General features: G+C 42.2%; 1 protein-coding gene across 1 annotated transcript in view; it reads left to right on the forward strand.

Moving 5' to 3' along the window:
- The first annotated feature begins 2,621 nt into the window (after window positions 1-2,621).
- LOC135565309 (titin-like) overlaps window positions 2,622-15,463 on the forward strand; it is a 95,501-nt gene continuing 82,659 nt past the window's right edge. The window contains 10 exon segments of the mRNA XM_065011739.1: window positions 2,622-2,823; window positions 5,123-5,226; window positions 5,871-6,074; window positions 8,190-8,263; window positions 8,377-8,552; window positions 8,839-9,331; window positions 9,661-9,808; window positions 11,745-11,764; window positions 14,992-15,057; window positions 15,192-15,450. Of these exon segments, the coding sequence (XP_064867811.1) occupies window positions 5,136-5,226; window positions 5,871-6,074; window positions 8,190-8,263; window positions 8,377-8,552; window positions 8,839-9,331; window positions 9,661-9,808; window positions 11,745-11,764; window positions 14,992-15,057; window positions 15,192-15,450 (1,531 nt within the window). The 5' untranslated portion in view covers window positions 2,622-2,823; window positions 5,123-5,135.

Consider the following 15,463-nt stretch of genomic DNA (forward strand, 5'->3'; position numbering starts at 1 on the left):
AACCAGATGGTATGCGTTCCGAAGGTCCAACTTCGAAAATACAGTCACCACCTGGAGAGGCTTGAACGACGCGGAGAGGAGTGGTAGTGGGTAATGTTTCTTTACCGTGATGTCATTGAGGCCCCGGTAGTCGATACACGGGCGGAGGGTTTTGTTCTTCTCCACAAAGAAGAACCCTGAGCTGGCAGGATGAAGGACGAATGCTCCAAGCAGCCAGAAAGCCCTCAATGTACTCCTCCATGGCCTTGGTCTCCGGACCAGACAGGGAATAGAGCCGTCCCTGAGGTGGTGTAGTACCAGGGAAGAGGTCAGTGGCGCAATCATAGGGTCGATGTTTAGGAAGAGATATGATGCAGGCCTTATTGAAAACCTCCCGGAGGCCCTGATACTCCGCAGGGATGGTGGCGAGATCCAAAGCTTTACCCAAGCACACGGGAGGATGTCCAGGGGCAGGCTGCGCCACCTAGAGGCAATGTGCGTGGCAAAACGGGCTCCACCCCAGGATAGAACCCATAGCCCAGTCGATCATGGGGTTGTGCCTCTGGAGCCATGACAATCCCAAAACCACAGGTGTATGAGGAGATTCAATGAGCAGGAACTGCATGGACTCACTGTGATTCACTGACACTCTCAGATTGATAGAAATGGTGCTGTGATTGATCCTGCCAATAGAGCTCTGGCATACATGGGAACGGAGAGAGATTGTGTGGAGAGTCCCAGCTCCGACACCAAGGCAGTGTCCATAAAACTCTTGAGTCCAGGATCACCCGGAGAGACTTAGACCGGTCACCCCACAATAGGATAGCATGGAGAGGAGTACGAGTAAAGGGAGATGGGAGACTCCCTGTATGGCCCACCAACGTACTCGTACCTACTGATGGACCTGGGTATTTTATTGTTCAGGTGGATATGTAACGTCCGGAAGTTCCACAATCCAGACAGGTTTCAGAGCTCAGTCTGTGTGAACGTTCCCCAGGGGATAATATAGACTTGCCCAGTTGCATGGGCCCCGGAGGAGATGAATCGACAGTCCTTGATGATTCCCGAGGGAACTCAGGTAACTCCGGATTCTCTCAGGCGTGTAGGCGTCGGGGGCTTCCGGGAGTCGAGGTCCATTGGGTATCTTGTCTTCAATCCTCTCCGATAATCCATGATGGAAGGTGTCGAATAGGGAAGTCAGCCACTCTACGGGAATCCTGACGCAGTTTCCAGATACAGTTTCCGAGACGCCTCTCTCCCGTACATCGGAGAATCGAACACCTTCCTTACCTCCTCTACGAACGCCTCCAGATTATGGCACACGGCGGTTTGTTGTTCCCACACCACCGTAGCCCAGGTGAGCGCCCTCCCAGACAGCGTTTTAAGGTACGCTATCTTCAAGCGATCCGAAGGAAGCGAACAGGGCTGCAGCTCAAAGATGAGGGTGCACCGGGAGAGAAATGCCTGGCATGTTTCAGGATCCCCAGTGTAGGGCTCCGGAGGAGGTAGGTGGGGTTCTCGGAGAGCCGGATTAGGAAGGGGAGAAGCACCGCTTGTAATGAGGTTACTGAGAGTCTGGGCAGGTACCGTTGTGGCTTGCTGCCTATTAGATGGCTGGCAGAATTGCTCCAGTAAGAGGTGGAAGGTTTGGTCATGGCGTTCTGCCACGTTGTGGAATCTTTCCATAAGGTTCCGTAGCATCTCCTCACGTCTTCTAATGGTGGCTCTTTGTGAGGAGACAGTGTTGCAGAGCTAGTCCGAGTCTGCTGGGTCAGTCATGGCCAGTTCGTACTACCACGACTCAGGATATGACCCAGCTGCAGATACGGGAGGCGGATAGTACAATTCTCAAAATATTTATTACACAAGGGGACAGCCCTAGGCAGGTCGAGGGCAGGCAGAGGTCAGTAATCAAGGGCAGAGTCAATGAGGTACAGGGTCTGAATAATTATGTAAGAAAGGTATTTCTGTTTTTTTTATTTTTTTTATATATATTTGCAAATATCTAAAAACCTGTTTTTGCTTTGTCATTATGGGGTATTGTGAGTAGATTGATGAGGATTTTTTTTATTTAATCAATTTTAGAATAAGGCTGTACAGACTATTATACATCTTTGTATATAAAGACAGGAAAACGTACACGTACTAACATAGCTGCCACAAGTATTTAGCAGCCATATGTAAACAATGCCCCTGTTCCTCTAATGGCATAATTTGTTCCAGTCTTGCTGCGTAGGTGATGGGGGGTAGCCCAGGATCTGAGTGACAAGCATAGCCACGCTTTCCATTTGGTCAATAAATTAAATTAGGTACTTTTACATTTTAGAACAGAAATTGACATAGTGGTAGCATTTGGGGATATGAAAGATTGTCCTTATTCAAGAAGACAGTCATTCAAAGCTAAATGTTTTGTGTCAAAAGAAAGGCAAATGAACCCAAGCAGTGACAACAGTGCCTGGACAATGTTAAGTGAAGTGAGTGACAGGTGTGAGCTTGCATAATATAGCTTCCCATCTCCCATCAGCCCCTCTGAGTGGCAGACCAATAAGGAGAGCGGATGCACTGATGATGCTGATTTGCCCAGGGGTATAAAAAGTAACACAACCATATTGTCACTTCTGAGCAGTTGGAGCATTCCCAGCCTTGCCTCGGGTGTAGGGATTGCATAAGGGAAAAAAACAAAACTACACAGCTACACTGTGTGGTTTTGTTTTTTTGGGTTTCTTTGAGGCTAAACTGTTTTCACATTGGATTTTCTGTCAACATTTCTGGATAAGGAGATTTCTGATGAGATAAAACTCCTGGGCTTCCCCCAATCAAATCCAGGCACTCTTGTGGATACAAGTAAGTCATTGTAGTTCTTTAAACCTTAACCTATACTAATGCAGTGCTTGTCAATTAATATTGTGTTATCTGTATATAGTAATTCCAAAAGAATAACGTGACAATTGGTGATTTCCACCTAATTGGAGACACGTGTCTCAAAATATATTATGGGAATCATTTAACATTATGAATGTTTCATTTTAAATACATACCTTATTAAGAACTAATGCTTTTAATGCAAGGTTTTTTCTATTTGGTGAAACGTTTTGAGAAGCTCCCAGAATAGCCCGTATTAGCGTTAGAGTGGTGTCCCAGCTGCGGAGCAATGTCTTTTTAAGGAAATCAGCAGCAGGGCTATCAGTTGCACCTCCAGTTATGTGTCACATGGTGACTGTCAATCAAGTCTGGTACCAAGTATTTTTAGAGCGTTCCAATTTGTGTTACATGGCTCATCAAAAGTTTACAGTTTTGGATAGTTTTCATACATTATCAATATGATGCAGGCTATAATTGATTGTTAAGGCAATGCCTTAGTTAATTGTTGCGCCAATGTATACTTTCTGAACAGTATATACTCAGGCCATTGTTTAATGATCTGTGGAGATTTCTCGAGGTGAAGTTTTTCAAAGTTATACTTTCTGAAGTGATATTCTGTATATCCGGATGAAGAATAACTTTTCTCTGCTAGCTTCATTGATGTTCCATTCTATGGAAGTTGTGATATTGTGTTTCATTAAGGCTCCCAAGTGGTGCAGTAATCTAAGATAATGCATCTCAGTGCAAGAGATGTCACTGCAGAACCTGGTTTGAATCCAGGCTGCATCACATCCGGCCGTGATTGGGAGTCCCATAGGGGCCAGCGTCGTCCGGGTTTGGCTGTCATTGTAAATAAGAATGTGTTCTTAACTGACTTGCCTCGTTAAATAAAGGTTCAATTTTAAAAAATGTAAAGGCCTAAGGAATTTATATTTGATGTGCGTTGTATCTAAGGATGAAAGGTAATGTGATACTATAGTGCTTAATGGCTCATATTTTTGGGTTGAATAATGTATGTCAATAAATTATCGATTCTATGCCTGTACTGGATTGAAAGTACAGGCCTATTAAGTTTAAGCTGTTCTATCTATAGTCCTATAAAAATTCTTAAAATATTAAGCTTTAAATGTGCAGTGTTTTGTACATTGTTGGAGATGACACAGTCTTTAAATTCATGACTGGTTTATTAATACTTAATTCCAAAACCTCATGTTGATATGTTATCCAGCTGCTATTTAAAGATGACTTGGTGGATTATGTTGTATCTGGAACTGGAACGGCAATGGCAGACATTTTAGCACTTAAACATAGGCCCAGTCAAGGCATATGTGTTGTATAGGCCTAGTGTAACTGTAGGCCTAACAGCTGACGTCAAGGGATATGTTCTGTTCAGTTTGAGTTATAAATAATCTATTACACACCTATTAGTTACATTGAGTAACACTTGCCTTACCCTTAATAAAGTGTACATACAGTGTAACATTGAGTAATTACAGTACTTGTTACACTGTACTTACAGGAATACTTGCACAGTAATAAGGTCAGTGTAATGTAAAGTGTTACACTGTAATTTATTACCTTAACTTGAAATATATCAACATTAATTTAACTGGAAATCATTAAACATTGATGTAAGGCCAGTTGGCCATCTGTTATTTAAGTGTGTGTGTGAAGCACAGATCTCCTGAGGGGTAGCTAGCTAGCTTCTAGTTGTTACTGTCTTGTCTGTGAGCTGTCACACGGAGCTGTGGCCCTGGTGTTCGGCCTAACACCCAGATCTCATGGATCCTCTGATAGCTCAAGTGACAGTAAGCCAGGTGCTGGATATGACACAAGTCATTAGATACTCATTGGCTAATAATACATGCTGGGTTCATTTGATGTTAAGGTTTAATTTGCATATGTAAAAGAAAGGTAGACTCATCTTCATTGGTTTGGTGATGTGACGTAACACTCTCATAAACTAAGAATTGAGTTCAAATGTAGAGTTCAAATGTATTTGCCATAAAACTACTGTAAAAGATGTCAAAGAAAGGTAGATTATTCTGATTAAACTTAGTCCTGGAATCAAAGCCCTTTCGATGGAGAATCTCCATTGACAATGCTTTTTAGTCATGGATTAGGCTTAGTCTGTGTCTGGGAAACCTGCCCTCAGTGGCTAAGTTTAAATGTATATGTGTGCTTTGTTCAGGGATTTTACCATTCAATTATTGTAAAAGATTAATAAGGTAGATTTATGGTGTGTGAGTGATTTGGTGATGTGCTTTGTTGTGTCTCTTAGGGTGCCGTCCACAATGTCAACACAGGCACCAACATTTACACAGCCTCTGCAAAGCGGTGTGGCACTAGAGGGTAGTGCTGCAACGTTTGAGGCTCAAGTTAGTGGTAAGGAGATCTCTTATGTTCTTCAACTATACCTCATGAATATAGCTGAATGTCCAAACATACAGGACCTAGTCAAAAGTTTGGATACGTCTACTCGTTCATGGGTTTTTATTTATTTAGACTATTTTCAACATTGTAGAATAATAGTGAAGACATCAAAACTATGAAATAACAGATATGGAATCATGTAGTAACCAAAAAAGTGTTAAACAAATCCAAATATATTTTATATTTGAGTTTCTTCAAAGTAGCCATCCTTTGCCTTGATGACAGCTTTGCACACTCAATCATTGATGTAAAACCGCAGATATAAAGCCTTTGCACAGCAACAATTTATGAAGTTTATAAACAAGTAATAAGTACCCTATTAATGGATTGGATTCCCAGACACAGATTAAGCCTAGACTTTAGTAAAAAGCTCTTTCAATGGAGAATCACCATTGAAAATGCTTTTGAATTCTGGACTAGGCTTAATCTGTGCCTGGGAAGCCGGCCCTATGTGATATTGCAGGCCTTTTGTAGTTCCTGAGAGAAAATGCCTCAGCTTTCCTCTGAATTGTAATTGCTTGTTCAAAATCATCACCAAATTCATCACCATCTTCATCTCTGCTCAGTGCTGACTAGAATGTTGACTTGATCTAAAGGTTCTCCAGTTCCCGAGGTGAGCTGGTTCCGTGATGGCCAGGTTCTTTCCGCTGCCGCTCTGCCCGGCGCACAGATCTCGTTCAGCGATGGCCGCGCTGTTCTGATGATCCCTGCTGTGACAGCTGCGCACAGTGGAAGATTTTCTGTCAGAGCCACCAATGGTGCTGGACAAGCCACTAGCACCGCTGAACTTCTTGTTACAGGTGAGAGAACCAGAGTATTGTGTTATGTTATTTTTTTTGCCAGCATATGCACTGTGGTTTCTCCTAATGGTTACTAATGGTTACTGCACTCAGGTAAAACATTGAACGTTTGTGTCTAATCTTCTGCAAAACTCAGGGGTCTTTCAGGGCCTCTTGCTTGGGCCACTTGATAAAACAGTGGTGTTGTTTGAGGTTGTTCTAGCTAGCCAATGCTTTGGCTTGCAGTTTTAGACAATGTCTTGCATCATACTAAGAGTAATCATGGCTGCAAACATGAAGGGCAGCCAAAGATAGCATAGTATTCATTATGAATAAAGCTCTTAAAAGCAGCCTGTCCAAGTGACTGACCACCAGTACTGCAGGCCTTCATTGCTCGCTACTTTACAGAATTGTTCAATTAACAGCACTCATTTGCAATGATGAGAGTGGTAGCTGCCATGTTGTTTACATTTTACACATCCAATATTGAAATCGGGAAGCTGTTGTTTGCCACTTACTATTTTACACAAAGCAAATGTATGTTCAATCACCTTTAAAGTAAAACAATACAGTAGGTGTTATAATTGACCACCATGTCTACTGCTACCACTGACCCCGGGCTTAGGAGCAAATGTAATGTTGGACAATTTGGATAAAATCTATATTGTGATCCAAACATCTTCCGTAGCGACCTTTACCCTACATGGTGAATGATAAGTAGATAGATGTAAGTTTCCTATTTAAAAAGTGACTGGTATAAGTGGTCTCTGGGTAGGCCGAATGAAAATTAAGACAAATAGTGTTACAATTTCCGCCGTTGTAACAGCCTTCTCTGGGTTACAAGATAATTCCTGTTTCAATGATTTAATTGTGCATTTCCTTGCTGTTTTTTGGACAGAAAATATAATGAATCTAGCCTAGAGAGGTGACTACCTACACTGTAAGGCATTTTTAACTCAAATACTTCTAGTGAGTTGAACTCAGTCATTATTACTTAAAACGTTTATGTGGTACAGACTCAAAACTAATTGAGAAGTCACATCAACTCTATTTTTTAAGTTTTTCCCCAGCATTTTTTAAAAAGTTTTTCCCCAGCATGCTCTACCGAATGTAGATTGTTTTTGGAATTGTTTTTAATATCTGTGTATTTGCATGTATATTGAGTGATTTATTTATCTTTGTGTAGCATGAGATTTATCACATACATTTTTCTAAACTAATACCATAATTTTTTTTTTTTTTTTTTTTGACCTGTTACTGAAATGGTTGTTCCATATGAAATGGCTTATGTAGTCTCCTCACACTGTTCCTAACCCTGGCAGTCATTATGATACAAATATCAACTGTTGGATATCCTAACTCTGGCTGGATTCCAATAGGAATTACACATCACTTTGCAAGACAGCATAATGTGACTTGCTGGAAGGGTTGCGAAATTCAGGTACATTTTTAGGTTTTCCAGAAATCCCAGTTGGAAGATTCCTGGAAATCCTTCAACCAGGATTCTTTTGAAAATATGAACATTTTGGGAAAGTTACCAGAAGTTTGCACCCTTACTTGCAGGCCTGATGTTGCCTGTAATTCATGAGTTTCGAGGCACCTGTATTAGGGTAAAGCTAGGTCTCAAAATAAGACTTCATGAAATATGTAATGTATTGTCACAGAGAACTTATTATAATTATAACATGTGCCTATTAACTCATTTTGTAAAGGCTGCAGGACTGAACATGAATTAATTATGTCACTAACAAACACACTCATGGGTGGTAACTCTACAATTCACTCGAAAAGGCAAGGCGCACTGGGAAATGATATTGAAGGTGTGGCTTAGTGGGTGTATTCCATTATTTTTTTCAAGCCGATACAACTCAAATCTGGAACCCATTCAGGGTCAGAGTGACTCTATCAATTTGATTAATGACTGCAGAAATAACGTTAAGTAACTGTAAATATATTAAGTACGCCTTCAATGAGCCAATTCATTGAAACTGAATGGAAACTGTGATAGGCTCAAAGGGCCCGTGGGCAGTGAATTCCATATTGACATGTAGCCTAAACTGAATTTGATTTACAACTTGTTGTCATCATGTTCAATACTTTTATGGATAATTCATATTTATATTTGTTTCTGTCTAGGGGGAGAAGCTCTGCCTGCCAAGAAGTCCAAAACTGTTTTGTCAGCCTCCTCTCAGACCAGAGTTGAGACAAGGGTAAATAGACATGAATAGACATAAATAGACATGACATTTTTATCTCTGTCTGTCTGTTGACGCTATCTATCATTCAGATAAAACACTAACCTTTTCTGTTGTTTTATTTTCAGAGTATGGAGGCTCATTTTGATTCCTCATCCATGCAAATGCGTGTTGAAGGTGGTATAGTGAGCCACCAAGCACACATGACCCCACCACGTGTGCCTCCAAAGCCAACCTCAGGCGGACGTCATCAGTCACCATCACCTGTGAGACGTGTCAAGGTGCCCACTCCGGCCCCTGTCAGGTAAAACACTTTATATCAATCCTACATAAAATAAAGTGTTTCATTGAATGCCACAGACAGGTAGTTTACCTCAATCTCCATAGGGAATAAGACCATGGTTATTTTATAATACAGAAATGACCTGGTATTTAGGTTCCCTATAAATTACCTTATAAAACAGTAATTACATAATAAACATGTTACTTACTTATTTGTCTATTAACACTACAAAACACCATTTTGGTAATATATGAATACTACACATTTTTAAATGTTTTGATATTTTCTGTCTCTTTGTTTAACACAGGCCTGTATCCCCCTCATCAAGACTGTCTGTGTCCCCAATCAGACCAGTTAAATCCCCACTGACCACACGGAAAAAGGTAGCCCATGGTCCTAATGTCCCCCCACCATGGAAGCAGGGAGACTTGGTGGAAGGTTCCAGCAGCTATTCCAGCAGCAGGACTTCTAGTGCCACCCATGCCCAGGCCTCCATGTCTGCCACCCATGCCCAGGCCTCCATGTCTGCCACCCATGCCCAGGCCTCCATGTCTGCCACCCATGCCCAGGCCTCCATGTCTGCCACCCATGCCCAGGCCTCCATGTCTGCCACCCATGCCCAGGCCTCCATGTCTGCCACCCAGGTTCACATGGAGCAGCACTGGGAGGGCTCTTATGGATCGCAAACGACTGGTGCTGCTGTATCTGGTGTCGCTGTGAGAGAGGTAAGGAGATTCCTATTTCATAGGAGCCCCTCTCTCAACTCTCTCTGTGGCAGAGACATCTTGAGGCTGATTGGTGTATGTGCATGAGCGTTCATAAGGTAAGATTGTGAACGGCTTTGATTCGCTGATTAGCTTTCTTTTTGAGGAAACGGGCCTAAATCAGTTCAAATATCCTGTACAATGAATATTTGACTTCATGGATGTATTTTTGGATCTAACATGGCTTAGGATCGGTTGTCTGAATTTAGAAAGTAATGATCCAGCCCTCTAGAGATGTGATGATTGTAGCTATTTAAGATTGCATCTATTATCAATAAGGTGATAGTGACATATGTGTATGCAGCTATTATCAATAAAACTGATAATGACTTTGATTGGATCCTAACGGTACTAATGTATGCTAGAAGGCACAGCATGAGGTGGATGATAAAAGCATTGCTGTAGCTACTGTGGTAGCAGCTGTGGACCAAGCTTGCAGCCGCAAGTCTGCTGGTTTTACACCAGAGCCGGTTCCAGAGCCGGTGCCAGAGCCGGTGCCGGTGGTGCAGCCCGGTACAGAGACACAGCACCTTTAGCACCTCTTCTACTGTGGTGTTAATGTCCACAACAAGGGAACAGGTAGTTCATTCATTAAAAAGTACAACCCTGTCGTCCTTCCCTTCACTTCCATGATTTATTTATTTCCCTTTCTTCTGTCACCACAGCCCACATCGGTAGACCCCACTCACGCTTAATAACATTATCCCTGATAAACATAGACAGTTGTCCCTGTTAAATTGGTGTCTTTTCCCCGTACCCACATATTTGACCTCACAACCATCTGTGATTTTGTAACATTCCTTATGGTTAATTTTTCACATTCCCTTTGGTGTGTTGAGCTCTCCTCTAATGTTGATATGTGTTATTAATATTATCATTATTTATACACCTAATATACTGTATAACTATCCTGCCCCTGGCCAGTTCATAATATAGATCATGCCAGACTCTATAGCTGTTGAATCAGCTATAGAGACACGCACTGATGACGCTGTGCTACAGCACAGAGAAATGGATATCTCCACTGTCACATGTATGATGACAACCAAGAGGCAGGAAGCTTAAAGATTGGACGTACTGTATTGTTTTGTTTACTTCTCTGAGCACTTTCCCAAATCGCTCACATCAACTATACAGTATGTTGGCACTATTTAAATTGAAGTCACTGCACAAACCCATTTTCTCTGCACTTAAGGCAGTGATTTAGGTCCGTATTTTGAACATACCGATTAGAAGAGGACATTTCGGTCTCAAATCTGTTTAGCAGTGTCCAAGTGCACACAAGTCTGTTGAGCAGATCCTTGGTAATTCTATTGTGCACCTGCATGATTCATTTTCAATATTACACAACCTACTCAAACTAACACGATTCCATGCTTTAACGATGACATGTTATTACCAGGTAATGCACATCAAGACTTGTTTTATATACAGGGGTGTGGAGTTTGTCCAAAGTGTTTGTAATCAGAATGTGAATCTGTTTGCTGTTGAAGTGACTGCTGCTATGGATGATGTGTATGCTAGATGACATTGATTGCTTGTTGTCTCAAAGGTTGAGGGTGGGAAAAATGCGGAGGCAAAGGCTACAGTTGTTGCTGCTGTTGACCAAGCACGTGTTCGGAAGCCAATGCATGGAGAGAAGGGTCATGCTGGAGAGGAAACTTATGAATCTGATTTAAAACAACAGTCAATGCTGTCTACCACTGAGCAACAAGTCACAGTGACAACTGAGGCTGTGCATATACCAATGATACCACCAATGGCAATTCAAACAACAGCTGATGACCAGAGTATTCATGTAACCCAGGTTTGCTATCTTTTTATTATGAAAAGATGCTTATTGCCAAGTTTTCTCCGATAACATTATATGTAATGTCCTGCTTGTTATTCTAATTTCTGCATTGAGTTTATTGTCCTCACTCTATCCACACTCTGTTGGTTACTTTAGATACAAAGAAGTACAGAAACTACTATCGCCCACGTGGATGCTGCTCCTGCGCCATCCCCAATTCCACATTTCACAGTTTCAAAAGTTATGGTTCCTAAACCTGACCATAGCTATGAGGTAAGCATAGGTCAAATCAGGCAAGCAGTGGTATACAATTGTTGTAGTGCTTCAGTTAGTATACAGTGCATTCAGAAAGTTTAGACTTTTTCCACAATTCGTTTCATTACAGCCTTATTCTAAAATGTATTAAATTGTTTTTCCCCCCTCATCAATCTACACACAATACCCCATAATAACAAAGCAAAAACAAGTTTTTAGACATTTTTGCACATTTATTTAAAATAAAAAACTGAAATATCACATGTACATAAGTATTCAGACCCTTTACTCAGTACTTTGTTGAAACACATTTCGCAGCGATTACAGCCCTGTCTTCTTGGGTATGACGCTATACGCTTGGCACACCTGTATTTGGGGAGTTTCTCCCATTCTTCCCTGCAGATCCCCTCAAGCTCTGCCAGGTTGGATGGGGTCTCTACATTTCCAGTTCTCTACAGAGATATTCGATCGATTTCGAATCCGGGCTCGAGCTGGGCCACTCAAGTTCATTCAGAGAGTTGTCCCGAAGCCTTGGCTGTGTGCTAAGAGTCGTTGTCCTGTTGGAAGGTAAACCTTCACCCCATTCTGAGGTCCTGAGCGCTCTGGAGCAGGTTTTCATCAAGGATCTCTCTGTACTTTGCTCCCTTCATCTTTCCCTCGATCCTGACTAGTCTCCCAGTCCCTGCCGCTGAAATAAAGTTGTGGCCAAAAGTTTTGAGAATGACACAAATATTAATTTTCACAAAGTCTGCTGCCTCAGTTTGAATGATGGCAATTTGCATATACTCCATAATGATATGAAAAGTGATTAAATTAATTGCAAAGTCCCTCTTTGCCATGCAAGTTAACTGGATCCCCAAAAACACATTTCCACTGCATTTCAGCCCAGCCACAAAAGGACCAGCTGACATCATGTCAGTGATTCTCTCGTTAACACAGGTGTGTGTGAGTGTTGACGAGGACAAGGCTGGAGATCACTCTGTAATGCTGATTGAGTTCGAATAACAGATTGGAAGCTTCAAAAGGAGGGTGGTGCTTGGAATCATTGTTCTTCCTCTGTCAACCATGGTTACCTGCAAGGAAACACGTGCCGTCATCATTGCTTTGCACAAAAAGGGCTTCACAGGCAAGGATATTGCTGCCAGTAAGATTGCACCTAAATCAACCATTTATCGGAATATCAAGAACTTCAAGGAGAGCGGTTCAATTGTTGTGAAGAAGGCTTCAGGGCACCCAAGAAAGTCCAGAAAGCGCCAGGACCGTCTCCTAAAGTTGATTCAGCTGCGGGATCGGGGCACCACAATTACAGAGCTTGCTCAGGAATGGCAGCAGGCAGGTGTGAGTGCATCTGCACGCACAGTGAGGCGAAGACTTTTGGAGTGGCAAAGAAGCCACTTCTCTCCAGGAAAAACATCAGGGACAGACTAATATTCTGCTAAATGTACAGGGATTGGACTGCTGAGGACTGGGGTAAAGGCATTTTCTCTGATGAATCCCCTTTCTGATTGTTTGTGGCATCTGGAAAAAAGCTTGTCCGGAGAAGACAAGGTGAGCGCTACCATCAGTCCCGTGTCATGCCAACAGTAAAGCATCCTGAGACCATTCATGTGTGGGGTTGCTTCTCAGCCAAGGGAGTGGGCTCACTCACAGTTTTGCCTAAAACACATCCATGAATAAAGAATGGTACCAACATATCCTCAGAGAGCAACTTCTCGCAACCATCCAGGAACAGTTTGGTGACGAACAATGCCTTTTCCAGCATGATGGAGCACCTTGCCATAAGGCAAAAGTGATAACTAAGTGGCTTGGGGAACAAAACATCAATATTTTGGGTCCATGGCCAGGAAACTCCCCAGACCTTAATCCCATTGAGAATTTGTGGTCAATCCTCAAGAGGCGAGTGGACAAACAAAAACCCACAAATTCTGACAAACTCCAAGCATTGATTGTGCAAGAATGGGCTGCCATCAGTCAGGATGTGGCCCAGAAGTTAATTGACAGCATGCCAGGGCGGATTGCAGAGGTCTTGAAAAAGAAGGGCCAACACTGCAAATATTGACTCTGCATCAACTTCATGTAATTGTCAATAAAAGCCTTTGACACTTATGAAATGCTTGTAATTATACTTCAGTATTCCATAGTAACATCTGACAGAAATATCTAAAGACACTGAAGCAGCAAACTTTGTGGAAATTAATATTTGTGTCATTCTCAAAACTTTTGGCCACGACTGTACATCCCCACAACATGATGCTGCCACCACCACGCTTCACGGTAGGGATGGTGCCAGGTTTCCCCCAGACGTGACGCTTGGCATTCAGGCTAAAGAGTTCAATCTTGGTTTCATCAGAACAGAGAATCTTGTTTCTCATTGACTGAGAGTCTGTAGGCACCTTTTGGCAAACTCCAAGTGGGCTGTCATGTGCTTTTTACTAAGGAGTGTCTTCCATCTGGCCACTCTACCATAAAGACCTGATTGGTGGAGTGCTGCAGAGATGGTTGTCCTTCTGGAAGGTTCTCCTATCTCCACAGAGAAACTCTGGAGCTCTGTCAGAGTCACCATCGGGTTCTTGGTCACCTCCCTGACCAAGGCCCTCCCCCGATTGCTCAGTTTGGCCGGGCAGCCAGCTCTAGGAAGAGTCGTGGTGGTGCCAAACTTCTTCCATTTAAGAATGATGGAGGCCAATGTGTTCTTGGGGACCTTTCAATGCTGGAGACATTTTTTGGTACCCTTCCCCAGATCTGTGCCTCGTTACAATCTTTTCTTGGAGCTTTACGACGGTTCCCTTGACCTCATGGCTTGTTTTTTGCTCTGACGTGCACTGTCAACTGTGGGACCTCATGTAGACAGGTGTGTGCCTTTCCAAATCACATCCAATCAGTTGAATTTACCACAGGTGGACACCAATCAAGTTGTAGAAACATCTCAAGGATGATCAATGGAGATAGATTTTGAGTCTCATAGCAAAGGGTCTGAATAAATAAGGTATTTCTGTTTTTTATTCAAATGCTCACTTCATCCGTATACTGTACATCGTTATCCATTCCATTATATTTTTAAGTGATCGTCCTTAACATTGCTAAACAAAGCAGGCAATATCTTAATGCTTTGTTCTGATTCGTGATGATAATGGTATTTTCCTTGGTTTGGTCAGGTTTCAGTAGCAGGTTCTGCTATTGCCACACTGCAGAAAGAGTTATCCTCTACCTCTGCACATGTTGATCAAAAGATGATTTCGACAATCAGTTACAGACTGAGATAGGCGCTAGGTTTACAGGGGGAATGGAGCAAATGTATAAGACTTTGGAAACAAAGGTTTGTAGTCTGGAGTGTTGTGCCCTCTAAAAATAACACTGTGTGGAGTCTCACCTCACTGATTGGTATTGGTAAACCTCCTCTTCACCATAACGCTGAAGCCACGCTACGTCCCCTTTGTTTCAGAATCCATTTGCTTCATAAAGAAAACCTAGCTTGCTCTGCTCTTCTTCCTCTTCATTTATCTGTTTCCAACCTGTTGTCACAACTCTTCTTCTTTCTAGGATTAATTCTTAACTTGCATCCATTTCACCCATGTTTCACCACTCCTAAAGTCATAGTTCAGATACTGTACTGTTTGTGACTTTTTGTAACTTATATGCATTTTAACAGATTGTTGAGACTGCAGCAGTCCCATCCCATGCAGAAGAGCCAGTTGTGCCACCTACTCTTGTAGCTGTAAGTATTTCTCTAGTGGCTTTATTTCAGGTTATATATACATTATTGTTGTCTATTCAAGCATCATTTCTAACTTCATCTATGTCAAATATCATCAATATTTTGTAATATATTTAAAAAATATTTTTTTTCAGGGCTTGAAGAACGTGACTGTGACTGAGGGTGAATCTGTGACTCTGGAATGTCAGATCACTGGTAACCCTGCCCCTGGCATCATGTGGTTCAGAGAGGACTACAGAATTGAGAGCTCCATTGACTTCCAGATCACTTATGAGAGTAAATGTGCCCGTCTGGTCATCCGCGAGGCCTTCGTAGAAGACAGCGGTCGCTTCACTTGCACTGCTACTAGCGAGGCTGGAACCATCAGTACATCCTGCTACCTGCTTGTCAAAGGTAAACAGGCAGT

Source organism: Oncorhynchus nerka, linkage group LG1, assembly GCF_034236695.1.
Source record: "Oncorhynchus nerka isolate Pitt River linkage group LG1, Oner_Uvic_2.0, whole genome shotgun sequence".
NCBI lineage: Eukaryota > Metazoa > Chordata > Actinopteri > Salmoniformes > Salmonidae > Oncorhynchus > Oncorhynchus nerka.